General features: G+C 41.3%; 1 protein-coding gene across 1 annotated transcript in view; it reads left to right on the top strand.

The window, feature by feature from the left end:
- The first annotated feature begins 12,932 nt into the window (after window positions 1-12,932).
- The window catches only part of LOC117363672 (tyrosine 3-monooxygenase-like), a 56,832-nt gene continuing 45,270 nt past the window's right edge, over window positions 12,933-24,494 (top strand). Inside the window, exons 1-3 of the mRNA XM_033951780.1 lie at window positions 12,933-13,160; window positions 14,996-15,167; window positions 18,597-18,685. Coding sequence (XP_033807671.1) covers window positions 12,933-13,160; window positions 14,996-15,167; window positions 18,597-18,685 — 489 coding nt within the window. The remainder of the gene's footprint in view (window positions 13,161-14,995; window positions 15,168-18,596; window positions 18,686-24,494) is intronic.

Raw genomic sequence — 24,494 nt, 5'->3', positions numbered from 1 at the left:
TCTGGCAATGAATTTCACTCATTCTCAGTTATCAGGGCACATATGTGAATATCTTAACTTACCCAGGTTCAAGCATTGAATATCACTCCTACTTGAATACCAGGGCATCTATGTAATAATAATAATTTTTATTTTTATTTTTTTTTAATTTTTATTCTTATATACCGCCATACCCAGCGAGTTCTAGGCGGTTTACATTAATTAGATTAGGATCCGCATAGACATGTAGATTTACAACAAATTTATTGGATTTACAACAAATTTAGCCAAACTTGGCAGATGAAGAAGGAAGATTTACAACACATTTAGCCAAACTTGGCAGATGAAAAAGGAAGATTTACAACACATTTAGCCAAACTTGGCAAATGAAGGAAGATTTACAACACATTTAGCCAAACTTGGCAGATGAAGAAGGAAGATTTACAACAAATTTATCGGATTTACAACAAATTTAGCCAAACTTGGCAGATGAAGAAGGAAGATTTACAACACATTTAGCCAAACTTGGCAGATGAAAAAGGAAGATTTACAACACATTTAGCCAAACTTGGCAAATGAAGGAAGATTTACAACACATTTAGCCAAACTTGGCAGATGAAAAAGGAAGATTTACAACAAATTTATCGGATTTACAACAAATTTATCGGATTTACAACAAATTTAGCCAAACTTGGCAGATGAAGAAGGAAGATTTACAACACATTTAGCCAAACTTGGCAGATGAAAAAGGAAGATTTACAACACATTTAGCCAAACTTGGCAGATGAAGAAGGAAGATTTACAACACATTTAGCCAAACTTGGCAGATGAAAAAGGAAGATTTACAACACATTTAGCCAAACTTGGCAGATGAAGAAGGAAGATTTACAACACATTTAGCCAAACTTGGCAGATGAAGAAGGAAGATTTACAACAAATTTATCGGATTTACAACAAATTTAGCCAAACTTGGCAGATGAAGAAGGAAGATTTACAACAAATTTATCGGATTTACAACAAATTTAGACAAACTTGGCAGATGAAGAAGGAAGAGGGTAGAAGAAGCAGGGGGAGATAGGAGCTATCATGAGGGAGGAGATGAGCCGAGCAAGGGGCCCTGAGATTATCTGGAGGGTCATTTAAGGGTCTTGTTTGCTGAAAAAGTAGGTTTTGAGTGATTTTCTGAAGTCGAGGTAGGTGGGGGCCTCGAGTATCATTTGGGCTAGCCATGGGTTCAGCTTGGCTGCTTGGAAGGCGAGGGTTTTATCTAGGAATCTTTTGAGTTGACAAAGCTTTAGCGAAGGGAAGGCGAACATCTGAATTCTGCGGGGTTTCTTGTTGGTGCAGTAAAGGTTAAAGTGGGGGGGTGATGTATCTTGGCGAAAGGCCATTTATTGATTTGTAGCTAGAAGCATGCGAACTTGAAAAGAACTCTGGATTCGAATTGCAGCCAGTGAAGTTGGTGGTAGAACGGGGTGATGTGTTCCCATTTCTTCCCATATGTAAAGCAATCCAGTTGGGTTTTCAGGATTTTCCCAATGAATATGCATTGAAAGCAGTGCAAGCAAATAGATCTCATTAGGGAAATCCTGAAAACCCAACTGGATTGCGGCCCTCAAGGAGGGACTTTGAGATCCCTGATGTAAAGGATATATTCTGGGCATGTTTTATAGTGCTATTGGATATAAGAACATAAGAATCGCCGCCGCAGGGTCAGAACAGTGGTCCATCATGCCCAGCAGTCCACACATGTGGCGTCCCTTGGTTTAAAGACCAGTGCCCTAACCATGCCTAGCTTTACCTGCGTACTCTCTGGTTCAGCAGGAACTTGTCTAACTTTATCTTGAATCCCTGGAGGTTGTTTTCTCCTATAACAACCTCCGGAAGAGCATTCCAGTTTTCCACCACTCTCTAGGTGAAGAACTTCCTTACGTTTGTACGGAATTTATCCCCTTTTAACTTTAGAGAGTGCCCTCTCGTTCTCTCTACTTTGGAGAGGGTGAACAACCTGTCTTTATCTACTAAGTCTATTCCCTTCATTAACTTGAATGTTTCGATCATGTCCCCTGGTTCTCCATCTGCTGCACTAACTGTTGGGCTACCTCCCCTATGCTAACTGAGATGCCCTATGCAAAACTGGGCTAGTGATTTTCCAAAATCTGGCATTTACACATTTATTTGCCAGCATTTATTATGCAAATTGCAAAATTAAGTCAGCATTTACTTGTGCAAGTATCAACACTTACTTGTGTAATACCATGAATATATATATATATATATATATATATATTTATATATATATATATATATATTTATATTTATTTGCATTTTTTTCTTTAGGGGGAAGGAATGTTTTCTCCTCCTTCTATAAGTGCCAGCAAATGGACATGTACTTTCTGTGCTTTTAACTGTGTATCACAAAAAGATTTCACATTAAACATTCCTTCTGTATAATTCCTTGAAAAGTTTGAATGTCCTGACCTAGCCACCCTATGCTTCACATTCATTAGTCTCTGATCATATATACAAACCAAAAATATTTTATATCGACTTTTTCCTGGACAAAATATTGCAATTCAAATAATCATCATAACGTTGAAACTTCAGTGCTATAGAGCCATCAGAAGCGACACTCCAGGTATACAAAATACCAAACTCATGCAGCTGTACGCCGCTATGCTTCATCGGATCATAAACTCATCTAACAAATCTTATTGCTTATTACTTAGTTAAATAATTCATGTAGGAACTTAGCAGCTTGTATAATGAGCTGAAATAAAACTTATCTTTGAAGCCCTGGTAAAGACTTTAGCTTATACCAAGAGCAGAAATGTGCCAACGCCGACATGCATGTTTCGTATGCAAAATACTGCTTCACGGCACGACAATATTAGGTTCACAAAGTTATAAACATGGTGGCCACCAACGCTGATCCATTAATTAGTGGCACATTAATTAGTGGCATCACCTAAGGAAGGTCTCAAATCTCATCACCTTTTTGATGGATAAGGTTGGCTGTCTAATGATTTACATGTCCAAAATTTAAAAACAAACAAACCCAAAACCCCACAACAAATGTACAGTTAGAATCATTACCAATCACAACTCTACTACTACTTGTCATTTCTATAGTGGCATATGCAATGCTGTACATTAAAACATTCAAGAGACAGTCCCTGGTCAGTAGAGCTTACAATCTAAACAAACAGGACAAGTGGGATGTTAGGGAGTTTCCTCAAGCATGGTTACTTTAACTTATACATGTATTTCCTATTTTGCAACATAAAAACAAATATACATCTTTTTTTTTTTTAATCTTTATTCATTTTTAAACTTATAATAAGTGTGATAACATATCCATACAAATAACCATAAATATATCACTTAATAATCAACAATGATACATCTAAAATAATAAAATGCTAGCCGCGCATGCACACTCAGACTTGCGTGATCTGTAATCCCTGTTCCGTGAGATGTAGGTCCGTGGCTTTTCAGGAGTGCGCATGCGCGGGTCCCCAGCCACTCCCCTCCTCCCGCCCTCACTCACCATGGAAGCCAGGCAAGCAGGGAACACACCTCCCGCCCTAACTCATCGCTGCCGCCGCCACTGTTGCTGCTGATCCTCCTGTAAAGAGCAGCCTGCGATGGTGTCCGGCTTTTGCGAACCTCGCAGGCCGCTCTCCAACCTCGGTAGCACGTTCCCTCTGACGCATGGGATCGCGTCAGAGGGAACGTGCTACCGAGTTGGACAGTGGCCTGCGAGGTTCGCTTAAGCCGGACACCATCGCAGGCTGCTCTTTATAGGAGGATCAGCCACCACGGGAAAAGCCACCAAAAAAAAACTTCAGTCGCAGCAGGCCAGCCCGCGGGAAGGGAAGGAGGAGGGGCCGAACAGAGCAGGGCAGCTCACGGTAAGAGAAGGGAATGGGGGGTGGGGGGAAATGCTGCTACTGCTTCAGAAGGGATCTGGAGGGGAAGGGAAATATCACTGCTGCTTCTGCAAAGAAAAGTGGGGGGGGGGGGGAGAGAAGGGAATGGGGGGGGGGAAATGCTGCTACTACTTCACAGGGACCTGGAGGGGAAGGGAAATATCACTGCTGCTTCTGCAAAGGAAAGTGGGGTGGGGGGGAGACAGACAGAAAGAAAGACAGACAAAGGGTGCCAGGGAGAGAGAGAGAAAAATAGCAGGAGGGAGAGAGATAGAAAGAAAGGAAGAAAGAGACAGGAGCAGGGAGAGAGACATAAATAAAGAAAGACAGGCAGGTATATATTCTAGCACCCGTTAATGTAACGGGCTTAAACACTAGTATAATATAATAAACAAATATACATCTAAAAAAATGTACACTTGCTCCTTTAGATCTGGGGTTTGTTGAAGTGACCAAAAGGGATTCTCTCTCTCTCTCACTAATTCAAAACAATTGCAAACAAAAGAAACATCAAAACACCAACAAAGGATAGAGGATGCTGTTCCTTAACTGTCTCCCATTCGAAGTGTAGTATTGTAAAATCCGTTACTTTACGACTTTAATGTTCAAAAATATGCCACTTACATGAATAAGTATCAGAAATACTACGTGCAGGATATTTCTTCCCTCCCCCCCCCCCCCAAAAAAAAAAAAAAAATTTCTTGCAAGATGACTCTTCCCTCTGTTTAATTTATGTCAGGAAATGCCAGACCTCGCCTGCCTTCCTCCATGCAAATCTTTGACCCACATTTTGTAAAATTCTATAATTTGACAGAGGCTTCTCATATGAAAGTGTCGGCAAATTAAAGCACAACAGAGCAAGAAGTCTTTCAAATGATGATCCTGACGTATCTTATCTTGAACATCAGAGTGGCAAGAGCGCAACTTGACAATTTGAAATGAACAACCGAAGGTTAATTAAAATTTCAGTTGGTATTTTTGCTTCTCCTTCTCAAAATATGGCGCCTTTGTTTTTAAAGGTTTGTGCGTATCTCGCAACCCTTATATTTTGTTGAATATGCTTATTTAACTAAAGTATTTTTGTGACATTGCTTCTTTCTCTTCTTGTCCCACTGCCGCTGCTGGGTCAGACCAGTGGTCCATCGTAACCAGCAGTCCGCTCCTGCAGCGGCCCTTAGGTCAAAGACCAATGCCCTACCTGAGTTAGCCTTACCTGCGTACGTTCTGGTTCAGCAGGAACTGGTCTAACTTTGTCTTGAATCCCTGGAGGATGTTTTCCCCTATAACAGCCTCCGGGTGTCCAGAATTTTAAATTTAGTGTAGACTATTAAGATTAAAAATTCATTTTGTCTCCATCATCGACTATGTTCCAGTCCTAGCAACTTGATGAATTACAGATTTAAAAAGATATTGGTTTTCAACATGTCCAGCCATCTGATTTCAGGTCATCCTGGTCCCCTTGTCCCTTCCATCTTCCCAAACATTACCCCTTTTACAAAACAGCGGAAACTTTTTGGCCAGTCTGCTGAATGCTCTGTGCTGCTCCAGACTCTCATAGAGTTCCTATGAGGGTTGGGAGCAGCACACAACATTCAGCTGTGCCAGCCTGCACAAAACCGCTTCTGCAGTTTTGTAAAAGGGGTGGTGGCGGGGGATCGGGGATAATGTCCTTCTCCAATAGTGAGGTTATGGACCCGATTTATTTCTCATCCAATTTATGTGGCTATCTGAGCAGATGAAAAGTGTTATCCCAATTTTAGGAAAAATATGAAAAGGAAATTAAACCAAAATTACATTACTAGATATTTCTATTGTAATTTTCATTTTCCAAATAAATTTTCAACATTTGTCAAACATGCATGTGATATTATTGTTGACAGTTCACTGCTGGTCTTAGAAAGGAAATTACATAATACAAAATAATGTATATGTATATAAGAAAAATTTGTGAAACTAGCCAATAATTTACAAAACTTAAATTGGCCATATTGCTATTTCTTGAAACGGTTATCCTATCCGAGTTCAAAGTATTTTTTTTTATATTAAAAATAAACAATAACAGCAACAATTTTAGAAAAGCAACAAAGATGAGCAAGGATTAAGTTTCAGTATATAAACATCAGTAAGTAATTAAGATGTGCAGTAAAGTAGCAGCTTCTGTTTTGGGGTTGTTGTTGTTTTTAACCAAAGAGCTACAGTTATAATATTTTATCCTATCTAATGTACCGTTACACTAATCAAATCTAGACAGAAGAAACTATTGAAGTTTAGTAGACATACTGGGTTTTAACCTTATTGCCTTCTTAAATATGAGAATGATAGCCTGTGCAATGGTGAGATTCGTTAAATGACTTCTTAATGACAAACGTAGATATAATTAACACAGATTTACAATATTTAACATATAAAATTCTTTTGTATTCTCTGGACAATGGCAAATTAAATAAGAGGGATATAAATTATCTCTCTCTCTCTCCCTCTCTCTATCTATCTATCTATCTATCGTCCTCTATCTTTTAAGAAATCTGAGGTTTTGGATAGAGGCAGGCAGATGTCGTGATCTATAGTTACGCCCAGTGGGATTCAGCACCAAGGACAGCACAGCTCGTACTGCATTTTACTGCAAGATCTTGAAAAATTGGCATTGGCAAAAACCAAAAACCGTAGCCTACACAAGAATGCATGGTAAATACTGCATTTGGGGGAGAAGTTATGAACAGGGCTATAGTTAAGACGGATTATTTTACTGCTTTTGGTAAGTAGGACTCATTGCACTGTGCTTAAAAAAAAAAAAGCTTCATTTGTAGTAACGATTATGGTAACAAAACAAAAATAATCCATCTTAAGGTAGTCTACAGTTATGACTTCCCTTCTCAATAGTTTAGTTTATCTCGTTCTTTAAGGCTATCAGTCTTATGAATATGCTGCCTTTGCAGTACATACATGACAAAAGGAACATACATTTTAGAAAACAAAAATGTAAACTAACATTTACCTCTTCTTTCATTATGCTCTGCCTTGATCTCTTTTCCTTATATAATGTGCACAGAGAACAAATTCTTCAAAAATGTCTGCATTTTTCTAATTTTAGAATGTTGCCCTAGATTTTATTTTGAAAATTAAACTTTAAAGAAAAAAAAGAAGTGAGACACAAAACTATAGGATTTGTTGGCAGAACTGATGAGAAAATATTTTATAAGGCTTAAATTTCAGTATGCATTACAAATTAATAACTTTGTGGTCTTGTTCACACAGGATGCATTGGATCTAAAAAGCTGCCTTAATTAGAAAATACAAAGCAAGCTCAGATTCAGGTGTCAGTCGCATCATGCACCTACTAAAACATGATTTATTTTTTTTTACTAGTTTTCTTTAAAAAATGTGTATTCTAGCCAATGTTAACAAACGTTTCCAGATTATTAGGCCATCATGCAATATTAAGGTAGACTAAAAGGGGTTTTCTGCCAAAATTCAAAAAGCACTTACATAGTAACATAGGGGTCCTTTTATCAAGCCGCACTAGTGGGATTAGCGCATCGGACATTTCATCACGCACTAACCCCCGCAGCCGGCTAAAAAACTAACACCTGCTCAATGCGGGCGTTAGCGGCTAGCGTGGCAGGCGGTTTATCGTGCAGTATTACGCACGTTAAACCATTACTGCAGCTTGATAAAAGGACCCCTTAGTCTATGATAGCACAAAAGACCTGAATAGTCCATCTAAGCAAGGGTATAGACCTCGGAGACTAGTTTGTTTAACTTGCTTTTTCACCTTTCTTATTTCTAATCTTAATGTATATTTTCTGTAAACCGCTTAGAACCTAACGGATGTAGCGGTATATAAGAAATAAATTACATTACAAATTACATTACCTATATGGAACAGTCTTAATTCTGAGATATATTGCGTGGCAGTTTACAATGTGGAAATTCCAGAGTAAATCCACTAAGTGAATTTGTAAAAAATAAGACTGTGCTTTGCATGTTCCAATTGTTGTAACCTTAAAATTCCTCTGACATTTTAAATGGTTCTTTGCAAAGCAACTGAAATTATTTGTGGAATCATTCAACCAGATATACCTCCATCTGTGAAGGAAAGCTGAAAGCTAGCGCCAAAATATAAAACTAGCATTTGACAGTTTGAAATATAAACCCAAATGCATAGGATTTTCATAAGTTTTTTTTTTTATGTTCAAATTTTGAGTCTGAAATAACATTAGTGAATATTTTCATTAAATGCTTCTTTGATTTTTTTTTAAATAAATCTTTATTGATTTTCAAACTTCAATAGTGTAATACAATTGATTTATCATAAAAATTGCACAAAAACACACTTAGCTATATAATATTATTTTAACAATCATTTTACCTTTCTAAACTTATTATTTGAGCAATAATACATATAAATAATTTCAATATTATAATGAAATAAACAAACTTTCAAAATATATTTCCCACCTCCCTGAATGTGCTAAGAAAATAATGAAAAATTAAAGAAACATTACCTTAATTATAATACAATAAAATTAGTCAATGGACTCCATACCTCTTTAAAAGACTTATGTTTGATATAGCTATTCCACCATTGTTTCTAAGCTTTACAAAACATAGACACTCCCAAGAGAAAAGGTGAGCTTGCAGTATTTCATTTATAAGATAAATATATATTTTTAAAAAGTAATCCCCCCCCCCCAAATTAATAAATTAATTAAATAAATAGCATATATTTGTGCCTTCATTCACCATAGAGAAATAATGGTCACATCCATACTCACAGGAGACTCCGTCCCTTTATAATGAATGCTGTTGAGTTGCTGGCTTGGTGTTGATAGTCTAGAATTCTCCTTATCAAAATACCACACATCAGTTCCATAATCCTTCTAGCAAGATAAATGTGCAGCAGCACATATTTTAAATTGAAATCCAAGATCACAGGTGCCTTGTTTACAGTGATTGCAATCTTCTTCTAAAAAGCTGTGGCAAGCTAATGATTGGGGGGGGGAGGGGCGGTGGTTTTACTAGATACAATTTTATAGGCTGCAAGAATAACAATTCTACATTTTAGGAATAGTAGCTTTCATTCTTTTCACCGAGAAACTAGATATTTAAAGAGCCGCGATTTCAGATAATTTCAGATTGACGTTGCTTTAAAAAAAAAACCTGCTGGTTAATTCCTTAATCCCTTGTTTAGCAGATAAAAACAAACACTAATAATGCAAAATTAAAAGCGTTTCGGGTACAGTTGCCTTCTTAGGCCCCCAGTGGCTCGCAGTAAATTGCTACAGTTCTTTGTGCATAAGATTGCAGGCACTGCAGAAATATAGCAGTAGTTATTGAATTAGAATTGTTTTACTTGGAACTGAATGCTTCTCTTGCTGTCTTATCACAGGCAGAATTTCGGAACTGGTGTATTCCTTTATCCTTTTTTTTTACAGAGAAGAGCTCTAGAGAATGACACGGTGACAAAATTCATCACCGTTCCCGTCCCCGCGGGAAACCATCTTCATGCCATTCTTTAAGGAGAGAGGAAAGAATCAGAGTATAATTGGGCACAACCACTGACCCGCAAGCTTTGCTTTGAAGAATGCTGGTGTAGAAGGACTGAGGTTGAAACAGACACTACAGAATGACAGTCTCTGGTATCCAGAGAAGATATTGTGATGTCATAATGCCTCATTCCACCAGTGCCTAAGAGCCAATCACATCAGTGATGTCACAATGGCTTCATTATCCTTGGCTCACATAAGAATCAGAGTATGAATGGCCACAACCACTGACCCGCAAGCTTTGCTTTGAAGAAGGTCTGAGGTTGAAATAGACACTAGAAAATGACTTGGGATTATTTCCCGTGGTTATCCGCGGGGACGGGAACGGTGATGAATTTTAGCACCGTGTCATTCTCTACTCTAGAATTTCCCAATTCCCCAAACCTGTTGGGTTCCTCAAGACCCCACTTCCTGTTGGGTGTTCATGACATCCACAATGAAGATGCGTGAGATTCATTTGCATACTTTGAAGACACATCTCCATATATGCAAATTTACTTCATGCACATGTAGAGGGGCTGCTGAAAAGCTCTTAGCCCAACTAGCAAGAGAATAACGTGAAAGCATAAAAAGTTAGGGCTCCTTTTACAAAGGTGCGCTAGCGATTTGAGCGCACGCACCGGGTTAGCGTGCGCTATAGCACGTGCTAGCCGAAAACCTACCACCTGCTTAAAAGGAGGCAGTAGTGGCTAGCGCCTGCAGCAGTTTAGCACACGTTATTCCGCTCGTTAAGGTTCTTGCTCACCTTCGTAAAAGGAGCCCTAAAAGTACTTATTGTATCTATTATATCTATTGCATGTATTCTGCTGCATATACTTATTGCTACATGTCCTTATTGCATGTACTTTTTGTACATATGCATGCATTTTTTTTTCTTGTTCCCTTCACTTGAACTGTAGACATATAACCAGCATGATAACTTTTATAATTGCTTTGTTCATTTTTTGTTGTTGTTGTCAACTGCAACTGCACTATTTGTATTGAATCTAACTGCTGTGAACCGCCTAGAACTCCCTGGGTATGGCGGTATACAAAATAAATTTATTATTATCAAGAAAAGCGGAACAACTTGTAAGTTTCATGGGTCCACATTATTCTCTTCTTGGTTGGGCTGAGATCTTTTCAGCAGCCCCCTCTATTATGGATATCCTGAATCCCTCATTGAAGGTGGGATCCCTAGGACAGGTTTGGAACCATTGTTCTAATCTAGACCATCGGCAAAAAGCTACGAACCTCATGAATTTACCACATAAATGAGCTTTCTATGACTATAGCTATGATAATTATTTGCCTATTTAAAAAATAATAACAATCCAGGGAGGGAGCAGGAGGGGGATATATCTTTTGTTTTGGTATTAGTCCTGATGGTAGTGATGGATGGGGGAGGGAATTTTTATCTTTTGTATAGATACTGATTGGTTAATTATCATTATTTGTATATAAATTGTATTGTACTTTTTGTTAGCATTAAAAACTAAATAAAGTAAAAAAAAAAAAATAGTAATAACAATCTAAAAAGGGACTACACGTCCTTCACAAATTAATAATGCTATTTCCATCCTTCTCTTTAGTACAATATATCTGTCTAAATGCATTTTCATGTACAGATAAATCTATAGCTATGTTCATAGATTTATATTTACTAGAAAGCTAAGTAATCACTAGTGAACCAAAGCATTGAACGTGCACATTTTGCTTTATTTATTCAAATGTTGGCAGATGATTTAGAAATAAAGAGAACTGTATGGCAAATGAAGGAGCACAAGTCTACTTTTTTTTAAATAAATTTAAGGGGTAGGGAAGGGGGAATTTTATTATTAAATGTTTTATATGATAATGGAATATAAGGGTGGGTGGGGTGGGAAAAGGGAAGGGATATGTTTTTATTGTTTGTAAGTGATGTAGTTAATGTTAATCTGAATGAATATATTTAACACTTAATGTAATTTTGAAAATGAATAAAGAATATTAAAAAAATAAATAAACTTTATTGATTTTCCAAATATTGACAGTGCAATAAACAAGTATATAAACATATAATAAAACAACAAAAGCATATTCTTCTTACAGATATCTGATCAATCATTTTAACCCACCCACTGACTAAGTAATAATAGTATAAATACATATATACATTCAATAACCTTCCCTTATGTAAAATAATAATGCAATCCTACCCACCCCCACCCTAGATGTATATATTCAAAGGTGTAGAACTAAGATAAATAGAGATATTCCCCTCCCTCATCCACTCCCCCTTCCCTGGATGTGCGTGTGGAAATAAACAAAAAGTTAAAACATAGAAACAACTATAATGAGGTGATAAAAGATGTCAATGGGCCACAAGTCTACAATTCTCCCTCCATTTCCGCTGTGATAGGGGATTAACAGAACCGCAAATGCAGAAAAACTGCAAATAACTTTTTCATATGTTATTCACTGTTTTCTATTAAAAACCATCGTGAATATGGTGAAACCACGAATAACATGGTGGGAGACCTGGCCTGTTCCTGAAGGAGAGGCAAAACATGGTGAAGAAAGTGCTGGGAATCAGCCATTTTCTCTGTAAACGTTTGGAAATAGCGATTTCTCTATGCAAGCTGATGTAATTTGGGGGGGAGGAGCCAGTAAGCTAAAAACCGTGAATAATCAAAACTGCGATTACTGAAACTGCGAATACGGAGGGAGAAGTGTACTTTCAAGCATGAATGGCACACAAAATAATATTAACCTTGATTTTTCTCCACCTGTCACATAATATAACAGGAGTAAAAACATATAGAAAAAACCATTTCAAAGGATAAGTTTATTACAATAAAAAGCTGAAGGCTAGGTTCAAAGTGAGAGATCTCAACTGAAATTCCACTTGATCTTTCTACACAATACATAACAATATTTCTGGAAGGTAAAGGATGTGACTCAGTATTCCGTAAACAAAGTATATTGGCAAATAAAACGGAGTGGCAGAATAAAAATGAATATTCAAATACCCCTTTCAACTCACTGCTAAGCATTTACGTAATGAAAGCCTTTGTGGAGTCGACTTGTAAATACCCCTTAAAAGGCTCTTCGTTCTGTATCTGGGTTTCTGGTTCGAGATCTACTCCTGCTTCCAGACAACACTACATTTCTTCCCAAAATGTAAACTTATTACTTTTTTTTCCCCATGAAATTGTGTTGCAAAATGCTATATGAAATAGAATAGTAAACCCATTACTAATCATTTTACAAACCTGAAGCTCAGATTTTTCATGTTATTGGAGATGCTGTTTAGTCCTCAATCAATGGATTAAAAGTTAAATTATGCCAATCCATGATTCCATGGCACATTTCCCAAGCATTTAGCTAGTTGGTATGTGCTAAAATAGAAATTCAAAGTTGCTATTTGAGAGAACTGCTCAGTTGACTTTCAGTCTTTCTGAAAAGGAAACTTCTTGGTGCCTGGTGAGATCTGGATTTTGAGAAGGGGCGTTCAATGAAGACCGATATCGGGTCTGGCCACTATCAAGGTAGAAGGCAGAGCCTCATTGAAGATGCCAGGAAGGAGAAAGAAACGCCGGCCTCCGCTCCTGCGGGAGCCCTGAAAAACCAGGATAGCCTCGACTTTGAGGACGATCAAGAAAGAAGAACAACCGCGAATATATTCTTCACGTTCAGAAACGACGCCAAAGCTGGATTCTCCAGGACTGTCAAAATTTTGGAGGTATAACGTTGTCTGTGTTTCTCTCCTTGCATATTCTGGTAACACTTGGGTTTTCAGTCTCATAGCAAGAAACTACGGTAATAGGGTTGGGGCAAACATAAGATGAATAGAATCCTTGTTGCAATCTAAAAACATGTGTTTTTGTTACTTGTTTTTGACTAAAATCGATAAAGCTTTATTGAACTTAAAAAATATATATATATGTGTGTGAATAGGCTTTCCTTTCCCTTTTTTAACATTTTTAATTTTATTGTTATGCTAGCAACATGTCCATTGTTCAATTTTCCTTTTAAGACAAACAGCCGTTCTTTGATGGGTTGGTTCAGTTTTAATTCCAATAAAAGACGAGCTCCTGTCAGGTTTAGCAACCTTGTACACAGGTTTAATAATACACACGGTGGATCAACTAATATTTTCCAGAAGCATTACCGGTTTGCAAAATACAGTTTTTCTCCCATAGAGCAGTGGTTCCCAACCCTGTCCTGGAGGAACACCAGGCCAATTGGGTTTTCAGGCTAGCCCTAATGAATATGCATGAAGCAAATTTGCATGCCTATCACTTCCATCATATGCAAATCTCTCTCATGCATATTCATTAGGGCTAGCTTGAAAACCCGATTGGCCTGGTGTTCCTCCAGGACAGGGTTGGGAATCACTGCCATAGAGTAACCGGGAGTCTTAGTGGAGAGGTTGACCCTTCGTCAAAATAAAGTGGCATTTCAATTACCAGGGTGGTTTCAAAAGTTTGATGAAAAAAAAAAAAATAATAATTAAAAAACCAAGAGCTCCTTTTACTAAGCTGCGATAGCGGTTTTAGCGTGCGCTAAATTGCCCCGCGCGCTAGACGCTAACGCCAGCATTGAGCTGGTGTTAGTTCTAGCCACATAGCGTGGATTTAGCGCACGCTATAAACGCTATCGCAGCTTAGTAAAAGGAGCCCCACGTTACTACTACTACTATTTATTATTTCTATAGCACTGAAAAGGCATATGCAGTGCTGTACATTTTAACATACAATAGACGGTCCCTGCTCAGAAGAGCTTACAATCTAATTTAGACAGGACATTTCAGGGTTGGGGAGATTATGGTAGAGGAAATGATACAGTGGGTCTAGGTATCTGACAGCGGTGAGTGGGGGTTAGGAGTTGAAAACTGATTCAAGAAAGTGGGCTTTTAGCTTAGATATTTGAACGCTGCTAGGGAGGGAGCACGACGTATTGATTCAGGTAGCCTGTTAAAAAACGTGATCTCCATCGAGGGCTATATACTTAGTCCAGCGAGTTTCCAGGTTTTTTTTTTCCCCATAAGCTATTTTTCCTACAGTAAAATACAACCCCCCCCCAAAAAAAAAAAACAACAACCCTGGAAACTGGCTGGACTTAGGGCTCCTTTTACTAAGGTGCGCTAGTGTTTTTAGCATGCACTACAGATTAGTGCACGCTAACCACACGCTAAATGAAAAATACTAATGCAAGCTCTAAGGAGGCGATAGCGTTTAGCGCGTGCAGTATCGTAGCGTGAGCTAAAACCGCTAACGCACCTTAGTAAAAAGAGCTCTTAGTGCATATCCCTCGATAGAGACTATCCCCCTCTTTTATGAAACTGCGATAGCAGTTTCTAGCGCAGGGAGCCACGCTGAATGGCCCGCACTGCTCCCGACGCTGATAGGAACTCAATGAGCGTCGGGAGCAGCATGGGTCATTCAGCGCAGCTCCCCGCGCTAGAAACTGCTATTGCAGTTTCATAAAAGGATTTTTTACCAAACTTTTCAAAGGATGGTACAATAAAGATAATACAGTGTATGTCCCACAACCAAACTGATTTCTCTTCGCTAGACTTTTGCAGCTCTAATTCAACACATTGAAAGCAGACCAGCAGGACGTTCCAAAAGTACAGACGATCTGGATTTTTTTGTGAAATGTGAGATTCATAACTCTGATATTAGCGCACTTCTGAACGCCTTGAAAAGGGTGACAAATGAAGTAAGCATAGTCAAAGAAGAAAAAGGTAAGCATTTTCACTTGATCATTAATGTAAACAAGCCTAAGGTCCATTTTTTTGTGCAGTAATTATTTTGACACTTTCGTGTCATGACTTAGGACCTTTCATATTTGTCATTAAGTTTGGATCCTTTAGATTTAGGATTTCGTTTCTGAAAAAATGTATAATACAGTGTGGTTATTTCTTGGTAAATGGTTTTAAATTCCATAAGAACGTTCTTTTTTTTTTCCCACTCTGCAGCTACACACAGAAATAAAATGCAGTAGTCGAGTGATTTTCCACTTTTTCGTTCTGTCAGAAAAATATGAAACAAAAAAAAGTGGAAAATCACTGGACTAAGTCTATAGCCCTTGATGGAGACTACCTCAACTTTGTTGGTTGGGCTGAGAACTTTTCAGTGGCCCCCTCATAAAGAAGGGCTTAGTCTGCTCTTGAGACTGGCATGGGGGAAGCCAATGCTTGCCCTGGAATCGATAGCATGGAATGTTGCTACTATTCGGTTTTTGCCAGGTACTTATGACCTGGATTGGAAACTGGATACTGAGCTAGATGGACCATTGGTCTGACCCAGTATGGCTATTCTTATGTTCTATCTTGGAGGATGGTTTGGAGGCTTTCAAAGTAGGCTTGTTTGGTTTCTTTACTGCATTTTCCTAAGTATGATGGGACAACATATTAATCCATATGCCTTCAGGTTAAACTGAACTCCCCCCCCCAAAAAAAAAAAAAATTGTGACAAATAATTCTAAATATTACTAATATCCAATGTCAGGTACAAGTATTAGTTATGGGAACCTCTTAAGGGCAAGGAGCCTATGGTAAAAAAAAAAATTCTGAATCATCAAAAGTATACTGTTCACTAGCTTTCTTTGCTACGCCAACATGTTGTTGGCCACACATTTTTCACCAGCCATCAACTCTTTGAAGATTTGTCTTCAAAAGTTAGGTCAATGCATCATGGAATATACAGACTGTAAGCAGCGATTTACTGTCCCCTCTTTTATGTTCCCCTCCCAGCCCCGCAACGATCGCCGGCAGGAGAGATGTCCAGCCTCTCCTCTTGTGATTCCCCACAACCTTCCCCAGCAGGTGGGATGCCCAATCCCTTCTGCCACGATCCCCTGACCCCCCCCCCACCGCAAGCATCGCTGGCAGGAAGGATGCCCAGTCCCCCCTGCTAGACACCCCCAACCCCCCCTCACCAAGGTAGGTCGCCTGAACCCCACCACCCAGCCAAGCCAGAACCTCCCCCGTCTCCCGGGGGGATGGCCTAAGGGACCTGGCCAATCGGAATCTTAGGCCACTCCCAGCGCATCCCAGAATGCACTGGGAGTCAGGCCTAAGATTCCGGTTGGGCCAGTCTCCTAAGGCCCCTCTGGCCGGCCAACTACAAAAGGTAGGGAGGGAGTTCGGGTGGGCTAGGTGAAAGGAGGTTCCAGCTGGGCTGTGGGGGTTCCAGCTGGGCTGGTTGGGGATCAGGTGGGGGGTTTGAGGTGTCCAGTAGGAGGGACTGGTCATCCCTCTTGCTGGCGATGCTTGCGGGGAGGGGGAGTTCTGGGGTGTCCAGCAGGATGGACTGGGCATCCCTCCTCCCGGGGAAGGCTGCGGGGAATCGTGGCAGGAGGGACTGGGCATCCCTCCTGCCCTGATCATTGCGGGGGGGTGGGGGGGGGGAAAGACAGTTCCATGATTCTCTAGCCGGCGCTAATGAAAGATGCCAGTTAGAGAATCGTGGTTTTAGCCGAAGGACTTGTCCCTCCCATGCCTAAAATGTTTTGTTTTGGGCTTTGGGGACTTGGCCAAATTTTTTTCTAGAATAGGGCTTAAAGACAGATGTAGTGGCAGTATGGGCAATTAAACATCTGAACGTACAGGTAGGCCATTCTTGAAAACCCCCACATTTTAGATGTTTTTTTAAGAATGGACATTTCCCTGCTGCCTACTTTGGGCGCCTAGGGCCTTAGGCCAAAAAGGGACTTAGATGTTTTTTTTTATTATGCCCTCCACGAAATCAGGTGTACGGATTTTTTAATAGTATGCAGAACTGCTGAACCATGTTTTTCTAACATAAGATTGAAAAGCATTTTCTTTCTGAGGGTGATGAATAGCCTTCTTCAAGAAATGTTTCTAGCACCAGAATTCTGAATGAATCGAGCCTATACTTTGAGCTAAACTCCTGCGTATGCTTTCACCTTCTTCAGAGCCAGCCCAATGGTATCTGGTGCCCTAAATCAGTATTTCTCAACTCAGTCCCGGAGTACCCCCTTGTCAGTCAGGTTTTCAAGATATCCACAATGAATATGCATGAAAGACATTTGCAAATAATGGAGGCACTGTATGCAAATCAAGTTTATGTAAATTCAATGTGGATATCCTGAACACCTGACTGGCAAGGGGGTACTCCAGGACCGAGTTGAGAAACACTGCCCTAGATGAGCCTTGAGTCATGCTGCTTTCTACAAGTGTCTTAAGAATCAACTCCCCCACCCCATCCCATAGTCAAGCATTTTCACTTTCCTCCCCCATTTCCCAAGGTATCCAACATCTCATATCACCGTCTTCAAATTTGCTTGCCTCTGCTTCAAAACCCAAACAGGCTCTTCCCCTGTCTACCTGTTGGAACACTTTGAACTTCTAGGCCCCACTCGCACACGTAGTGCCTACCTGTTTGCCTTCCCGTCCCTAAAGGGTTGCATCTATAAGAAATTCCTGGATAGATCTCTAGCATTCCAAGCAGGCAAATGGAATAAATGTCTTACCACCCTCATCACTAATTCACCCTCCTATCAAACCTTCAGGAAATCAATTTATCTTTGATAAATTCCTCTGACCACCCAGCCTCTCTCTCTCGACTCGCTAAGTTAACCTGAATGTCTAAATTAAATGAAACGCTTTGCTAAATGGAATGTCTTATCTGTATCACCTCTATCTTATATGTAACAGTGCTGTCTTGTATGTTTCATCGCTGTAAATGTACAGTCTCTTCCCCTGTAAACCACTCTGAACTGCCATGGTACTGCGGTATACAAAAATAAAGTTATTATTATTATTCTTCTTTACTCCCCCGCCCCATTTCCAACATTTCCAACTCCCCTCCTCCTCAAAGGCCCACCTTCATCCAAGCCAAAACTGTAATAAAATTAAAGTCAACATGGTATGGGGCCTAGAGTACTGGTCCACACTTACGGCTTGCTGAGCCTTTGATGCCATCTTCATTTTATTGGGGGTGAGACATGGCAGATCTTGAGCGCAGGCCTGAGCTGAAGGTTCCACATTACACTCACAGCAGCTTCTAAGTGCTACTCTCCTGAAGTGCTGGCCCTATACCGCTGGCCCACTTAATATTAGGACTGGCCCTGCCTCCTTGCACATAAATACTGCTCGTAAAAGTCACTGCAAATATGTCAGACATATGAATTGTACTTATTTTTCCAGTTCCTTGGTTTCCCAAGAAGATCCGAGATCTTGACAAATGCCATCATCTGATCAGCAAATATGAACCAGATCTGGATCATGATCACCCTGTAAGTACGAGATCCTTTCAAATTCAGTATAAACTAACAGTAGCTTGAGGCCTAAATGCCAATCAGAATAACGAATTGCTCTGTGAGATTTTTCCAGGGAAATACTTTTAAAAGCAATAGGAGGAAATAGCTTTCACTCGGAAAACAGTTAAGCTCTAGAAAGTGTTGCCAGAGATTGTGGTAAGAGCGGTTAACATAGCTGGTTTTATAAAAAGTTTGGACAAGTTCCTGGAGGAAAAGTCCATTATCTGCTTTTGAGACAGACATGAGGGAAGCCACTGGATTGGTAACATGGAATATTGCTACTATTTGGGTTTTTTGCCAGGTACTTGTGACCTGGATTAGCAACCGTGAAGATGGGCTACTGGGCTAGATGGACCACTGGGCTAGATGGACCATTGGTCTGACCTAGTAAGGCTATTCTTATGGCCTTCTGTCTTACTGCAAAGGAAGATTTAAGATTATGGCACACATCAGCAGAATATTTGTGGGGAGTGGAGTCCCCCCAAGAAGAATGAAGTATGGTGGTGAGTTCCAAACTCCAATTTTTGGGTATCTTCAGAATATGGCACTCTATGCTTAAATCCAACCCTGGAAATATTTACTGTCTTTGGATGTTGATGTGTCCCACTATTTTTAAAAAATCGAAAACCATGGAAATTGCTAATGTTATATGAATTAATTTTTGCAGTATGAATCAGTATACACACAAGGGCTAGAGAAGGCTTGCAAATGCCATGAATTAAATAACAGCGGGATCTGGACACGTCCACTGTTGCCCTATAACCCCAACACCTTGACTCCCCCCCCCCCCATACTCCTCAAGCATTACCCCAAAAACACTCTGACTACAATTGTTGGTAATTAGCCGCAGCTCAATTTATTAATCATAACACTTAACATAATATAATTTCAATTATAACATTAGTTAACATAAACTCCCAGAGCTCCTCCCGAGCTACCCATAGACTTCAGTGCCCTCGACCCTGCCACCCCAGCAAGGGTCAGAGGGGTGGCATGTCCCTCATGCCCCATTATCCGGGTCACCTGACCCACCAGGCACGGCACCCCGCCGGCCCACCGCTCATCACCGGATGAGCCCCAATGACCCAGTAGCTCGGGAGATCCGCCCCCGAGCTACTCCAACTACCGGAAAAACATGGGGTGGGTGGGAGGGAAAAAACCGGCTCAGGAGGACCCACGACGGTTGAGTCCTCCACAGTCTCCCCTTTTATAAATTCACCCCCCCCCCACCGCGCGCTCCTACTACCGCCAATCAATTCGTAATTGTCCTGCCCTACACAGCCAATCATACCGCCCCTCAAACTCACCGCCCCTCCGACCGCCCCAGCCGATGGGCAACACGCAGGCCTGCCAGCCCCGTGTTATCTTACACCCATCGACACGGGGGTCTCGGGCTACTCTAAGCTTTTAAGAAAATTACACACACACCCTTTTATGAAGCTCCATTAGACTTTTTTTTATCGCTGGCTGCAGTGGTATTAGCTCCAGTGCTCATACAATTCCTATGAGCTTCGGAGCTAATTCCGCCACAGCCAGTGATAAAAAAAAAAAGCCTAACACGGGTTCATAAATGAAGTCCTAAGTCTTCAGTATTATATCACTTTCCTGTTTATCTCCAGCACAGTTGCAACTGCGATCAAGATCCTGGGCCTATGATCCTTTATCCTTTATCACAGCTAACTAGGGATCGCCCTTGTCTGATGTCTTCCTTCCCGGTGTCCCTAGTCTGGTCATTACAACAGCGGTCCTGGAACAAAGGACCATGCAGAAGACTCCTTCTGGAGCCCTGAAATCTCGGGCACTGAATCTGGTGGTCTGTAAGAATTTCAGTGGGACTATCCAGATAGTGAAGGAGTCATGAGGACAAGACGTCAAGCGATTAGCCAAGGGCATATAGTTCAAAAAGTCAATTTTACTTTGGACACTAGTGTCTACATTGCTTTTAATGACATCTCTACACGAGTGCACGTATGTACTGTGCCACATTCAAGACAGACTCTTGATAAAGGCACAAATGCCAAAACTGCCAGTGTCGAGTCTTTGCAGCATACTCATCAATAAAGTGACTTTTTGAACTATACACCTTTGGCTGATCTCTTGACGTCTTGTCCTCATGACTCCTTCGTTGTGTGCTCTCGTCTCGTCGTTGAGGCCTGTCCTTGGCTTCCGATTCAGTACTATCCAGATAGTGCCATGGAAACTTAATGGATAGGGCATTTATCCATATAGCAGCTGTGGCTCTGTGCATTAGCAACTTTGAATATCAGGCTACCAGGCTCTTATATTGGGCTGAAAATACGAATAGGAAAGAAATTTAGGCACCTAACTTAGAGGCCTAAATTTAGGCATCCAGCTTTTTTTTTTAAATATTGGACCCACTGAGCTATTGACTGTCAGTAATGTGTACATTAACGTGTTTTATTCTTCAGGGGAGAGGGGATTGGGTTTCTTTTGTTTGTTATTTTTTATTATTATGTTTGGGGCTTTTTGTGTTATTTATATGCAGTGTGTGTTTTAAATTGATATTGTCTTTTTTAAATTGTTAGTTTGATGGTTCTCTCAGAGTGGTTTGTTATTAATTCTTGTAGAGTTGACTATCATATCATAATAGAGATATGTTAAAAAATTCACACACCTTAGGCTGGGTCAGGGGTTCTCAACCAGTGTGTTGGGACGCACTGGTGTGTCACCAAGTGCTGGGAGGTTTGTCACCACAAGTTCGGCACAGACAGCAAATCCATGCCTTCCTTAACAACCACATGTGACTGCAGCTGGGAAGAGCACAAAGAACGGAATTATGTATTTAAATCCCCATAACCACTCTTTTTGCCCCCCACCCCCTTACACCCACACCCAATGATCATTGTTACTACCATCCTAAGTTGGAAATGTTGCAGGTCTGCTGATCTAATCCCTTTTACCAGCAGCCAGCGCCACTTCACCATGCTGCCTGGCCAAATAGAAAATGCTTCTCCCCGAAAAAGAAATTAATTTAAAACTTAGGGTCTGTTGCCAATAAATACAGTCAAACCTCGGTTTACAAGTGCACCGGTTTGCGAGTGTTTTGCAAGATGAGCAAAACATTTGCAAAATCGGCACCTCGGAAAACGAGCTTGACTCGATTTACAAGTGCCCCCCCCCCCTGTGATCCGGCATCCCCCCTGCCATCCGGCATTCCCCCCCCCCCCGCGCTCACATCGCCCCCCCCCCGCGCAATCCTGCATCCCCCACCGAGCACCCAAACAGCATCCCTTACCCTGATTTGGCACCGGCACCAGCACCAACGCACAGGACATGCCGGTGCCAGTGCCCGAAGATCCTCCCTCTTGGCTGGGTTGGGCTGGACTGGGCCTTGAGCATTTGCGCATGCTCAAGGCCTTCTGGTCTCGCTCTCTCCGAGGGATGCTGTTTGGGTGCTCGGCAGAGGATGCAGGATCGCGGGGGGGGGGGCGACGCCAATGGGGGGATGCCGGATCGTGGGGGGGCCTTTGCTGAGGGGGTGTGTGCAATGGCGGTTCTCGGGGGGGGGTATGGAGCAACGCCGGTGGCCTCAGGGGCGGAGGGGGAACGAATCAAGCGAGTTTCCATTCATTCTTATGGGGAAACTCACTTTGATATAAGAGCAATTTGGTTTACGAGCATAATTCTGGAACAAATTATGCTTGTAAACCAAGTCATCGGAGGTGACTAGTGGAGTGCCGCAGGGCTCAGTCCTGGGACCATCCCTTTTCAACATATTCATAGGGGACTTGACCCGGGGGCTTCAGGGTAAAGTAGCACTGTTCGCCGATGATGCCAAACTGTGTAACATAGTAAGTGAAAACAACCTACAGGATAGTATGACACAAGATCTGATCACGTTAGAAAACTGGTCCTCGACATGGCAGCTAGGCTTCAACGCTAAAAAATGTAAGGTCATGCATCTCGGCAGAGGAAATCCATGCAGAACATACTCCTTGAATGGAGAAACGCTAGTTAGGACCTCAGAGGAACGGGACTTGGGGGTAATCATCAGTGCAGACATGAAGGCTGCCAAACAAGTAGAGAAGGCCTCATCAAAGGCAAGGCAAATGATGGGATGTATCAATAGAAGTTTCGTCAGCCGTAAACCTGAAGTCATAATGCCACTCTATAGAACCATGGTGAGACCCCATCTGGAATACTGTGTGCAATTCTGGAGGCCACATTACCGGAAAGATGTGCTTCGAGCTGAGTCGGTCCAGAGGATGGCCACTAGGATGGTTTTGGGGCTCAAGGGTCTCTCATACGAAGAAAGACTGGGCAAACTGCAGCTCTATACCCTAGAGGAGCGCAGGGAAAGGGGTGACATGATTGAGACATTTAAGTACGTCACGGGTCGTGTCGAGGTGGAAAACGATATATTCTTTCCCAAAGGACCCTCGGTCACAAGGGGGCACCCGCTCAAACTCAGAGGAGGGAAATTTAGTGGCGACACCAGGAAGTATTTCTTCACAGAAAGGGTGGTAGATCACTGGAACAGACTTCCGGTGCAGGTGATCAAGGCCACCAGCGTGCTCGACTTTAAGAATAAATGGGACATCCACGTGGGATCCCTACGAGGGTCGAGTTAAGGAACCAGGTCATTAGCATTCAGACTTAATGGGGTGGGTCAATAGAGTGGGCAGACTTGATGGGCTATGGCCCTTTTCTGCCGTCATCTTTCTATGTTTCTATGTTTCTAAGGTTCCACTGTACTGTTTTAATCTTTACCTTTTCTTTGGTAAGTCAAAAAATTAAAGTAAATACAAATTATCGCCCCTCCCCCCCCACACACACACTTTTACTATACTGCAATAGCAGTTATTAGTGCAGGGAGCCATGCTGAATGCTCCGCGCTGCTACTCCCAACGCTCATAGAATTCCTATGAGCATTGGGAGCAGTGTGGAGCAATCGGCACGGCTCCCTGCGCTAATAACCGCCATCGCGGTTTAATAAAAGGGGGGGTTATTTGCAGCTATACTTCACAAAGGGGTCTTTTTACTAAGGTGTGCTAACCGTTTTAGCTAACGCATCCATAGACTATAATGGACATGTTCGCATTTAGTGCACGCTAATATTTCACGTGTACTAAAATGGCTAGCGCGCCTTAGCAAAAGGACCTCAAAGTTAAATGCAATACACAATAATACAAGAGAAATTTGCTTTAAAAAAAAAATAAATGAAGATCCTGACTTGGGTTAGAAGCTTAAACAGGTCTGCCCAGCCTTTCCTTCCCAGACCAAGACTAGGCTCCACACTATGGGCTCCTTTTACTAAGGTGTGCTAGTGTTTTTGCGTGCGCTAAACCGCGCGGTATGCTGCTAGAATGACGCCAGCTCAATGGTATGTGCGGTATTTTAGCGTGCGTTAAGGCTCTAACGCAGGGGTAGGGAACTCCAGTCCTCGAGAGCCGTATTCCAGTCGGGTTTTCAGGATTTCCCTAATGACTATGCATGAGATCTATTTGCATGCACTACTTTCAATGCATATTCATTGGGGTAATCCTGAAAACCCGACTGGAATACGGCTCTTGAGGACCGGAGTTCCCTACCCCTGCTCTAACGCACCTTAGTAAAAGGAGCCCTATGAGTTTTATAGCCTTTTCCATCTGCATTTTGTCAGTCAATTTATTACCTTGGTCCCATGGCAACCAAATTCAGGTCTTTTTTTCTCCCTACCTCTGGCCCCAATATGAAAATATCTGCTTACGCTTAGAGGAATTTTATGGACCCTTACTGTGAGACCCGCTCTCCTTTCCTATCTCTCTGGTTTATCTGTAAAAGC

Source organism: Geotrypetes seraphini, chromosome 7, assembly GCF_902459505.1.
Source record: "Geotrypetes seraphini chromosome 7, aGeoSer1.1, whole genome shotgun sequence".
NCBI classification, from domain to species: Eukaryota; Metazoa; Chordata; class Amphibia; order Gymnophiona; family Dermophiidae; genus Geotrypetes; species Geotrypetes seraphini.
The sequence above is the reverse complement of the archived record's forward strand: the minus strand, read 5'-3'. Positions and strand labels throughout refer to the sequence as shown.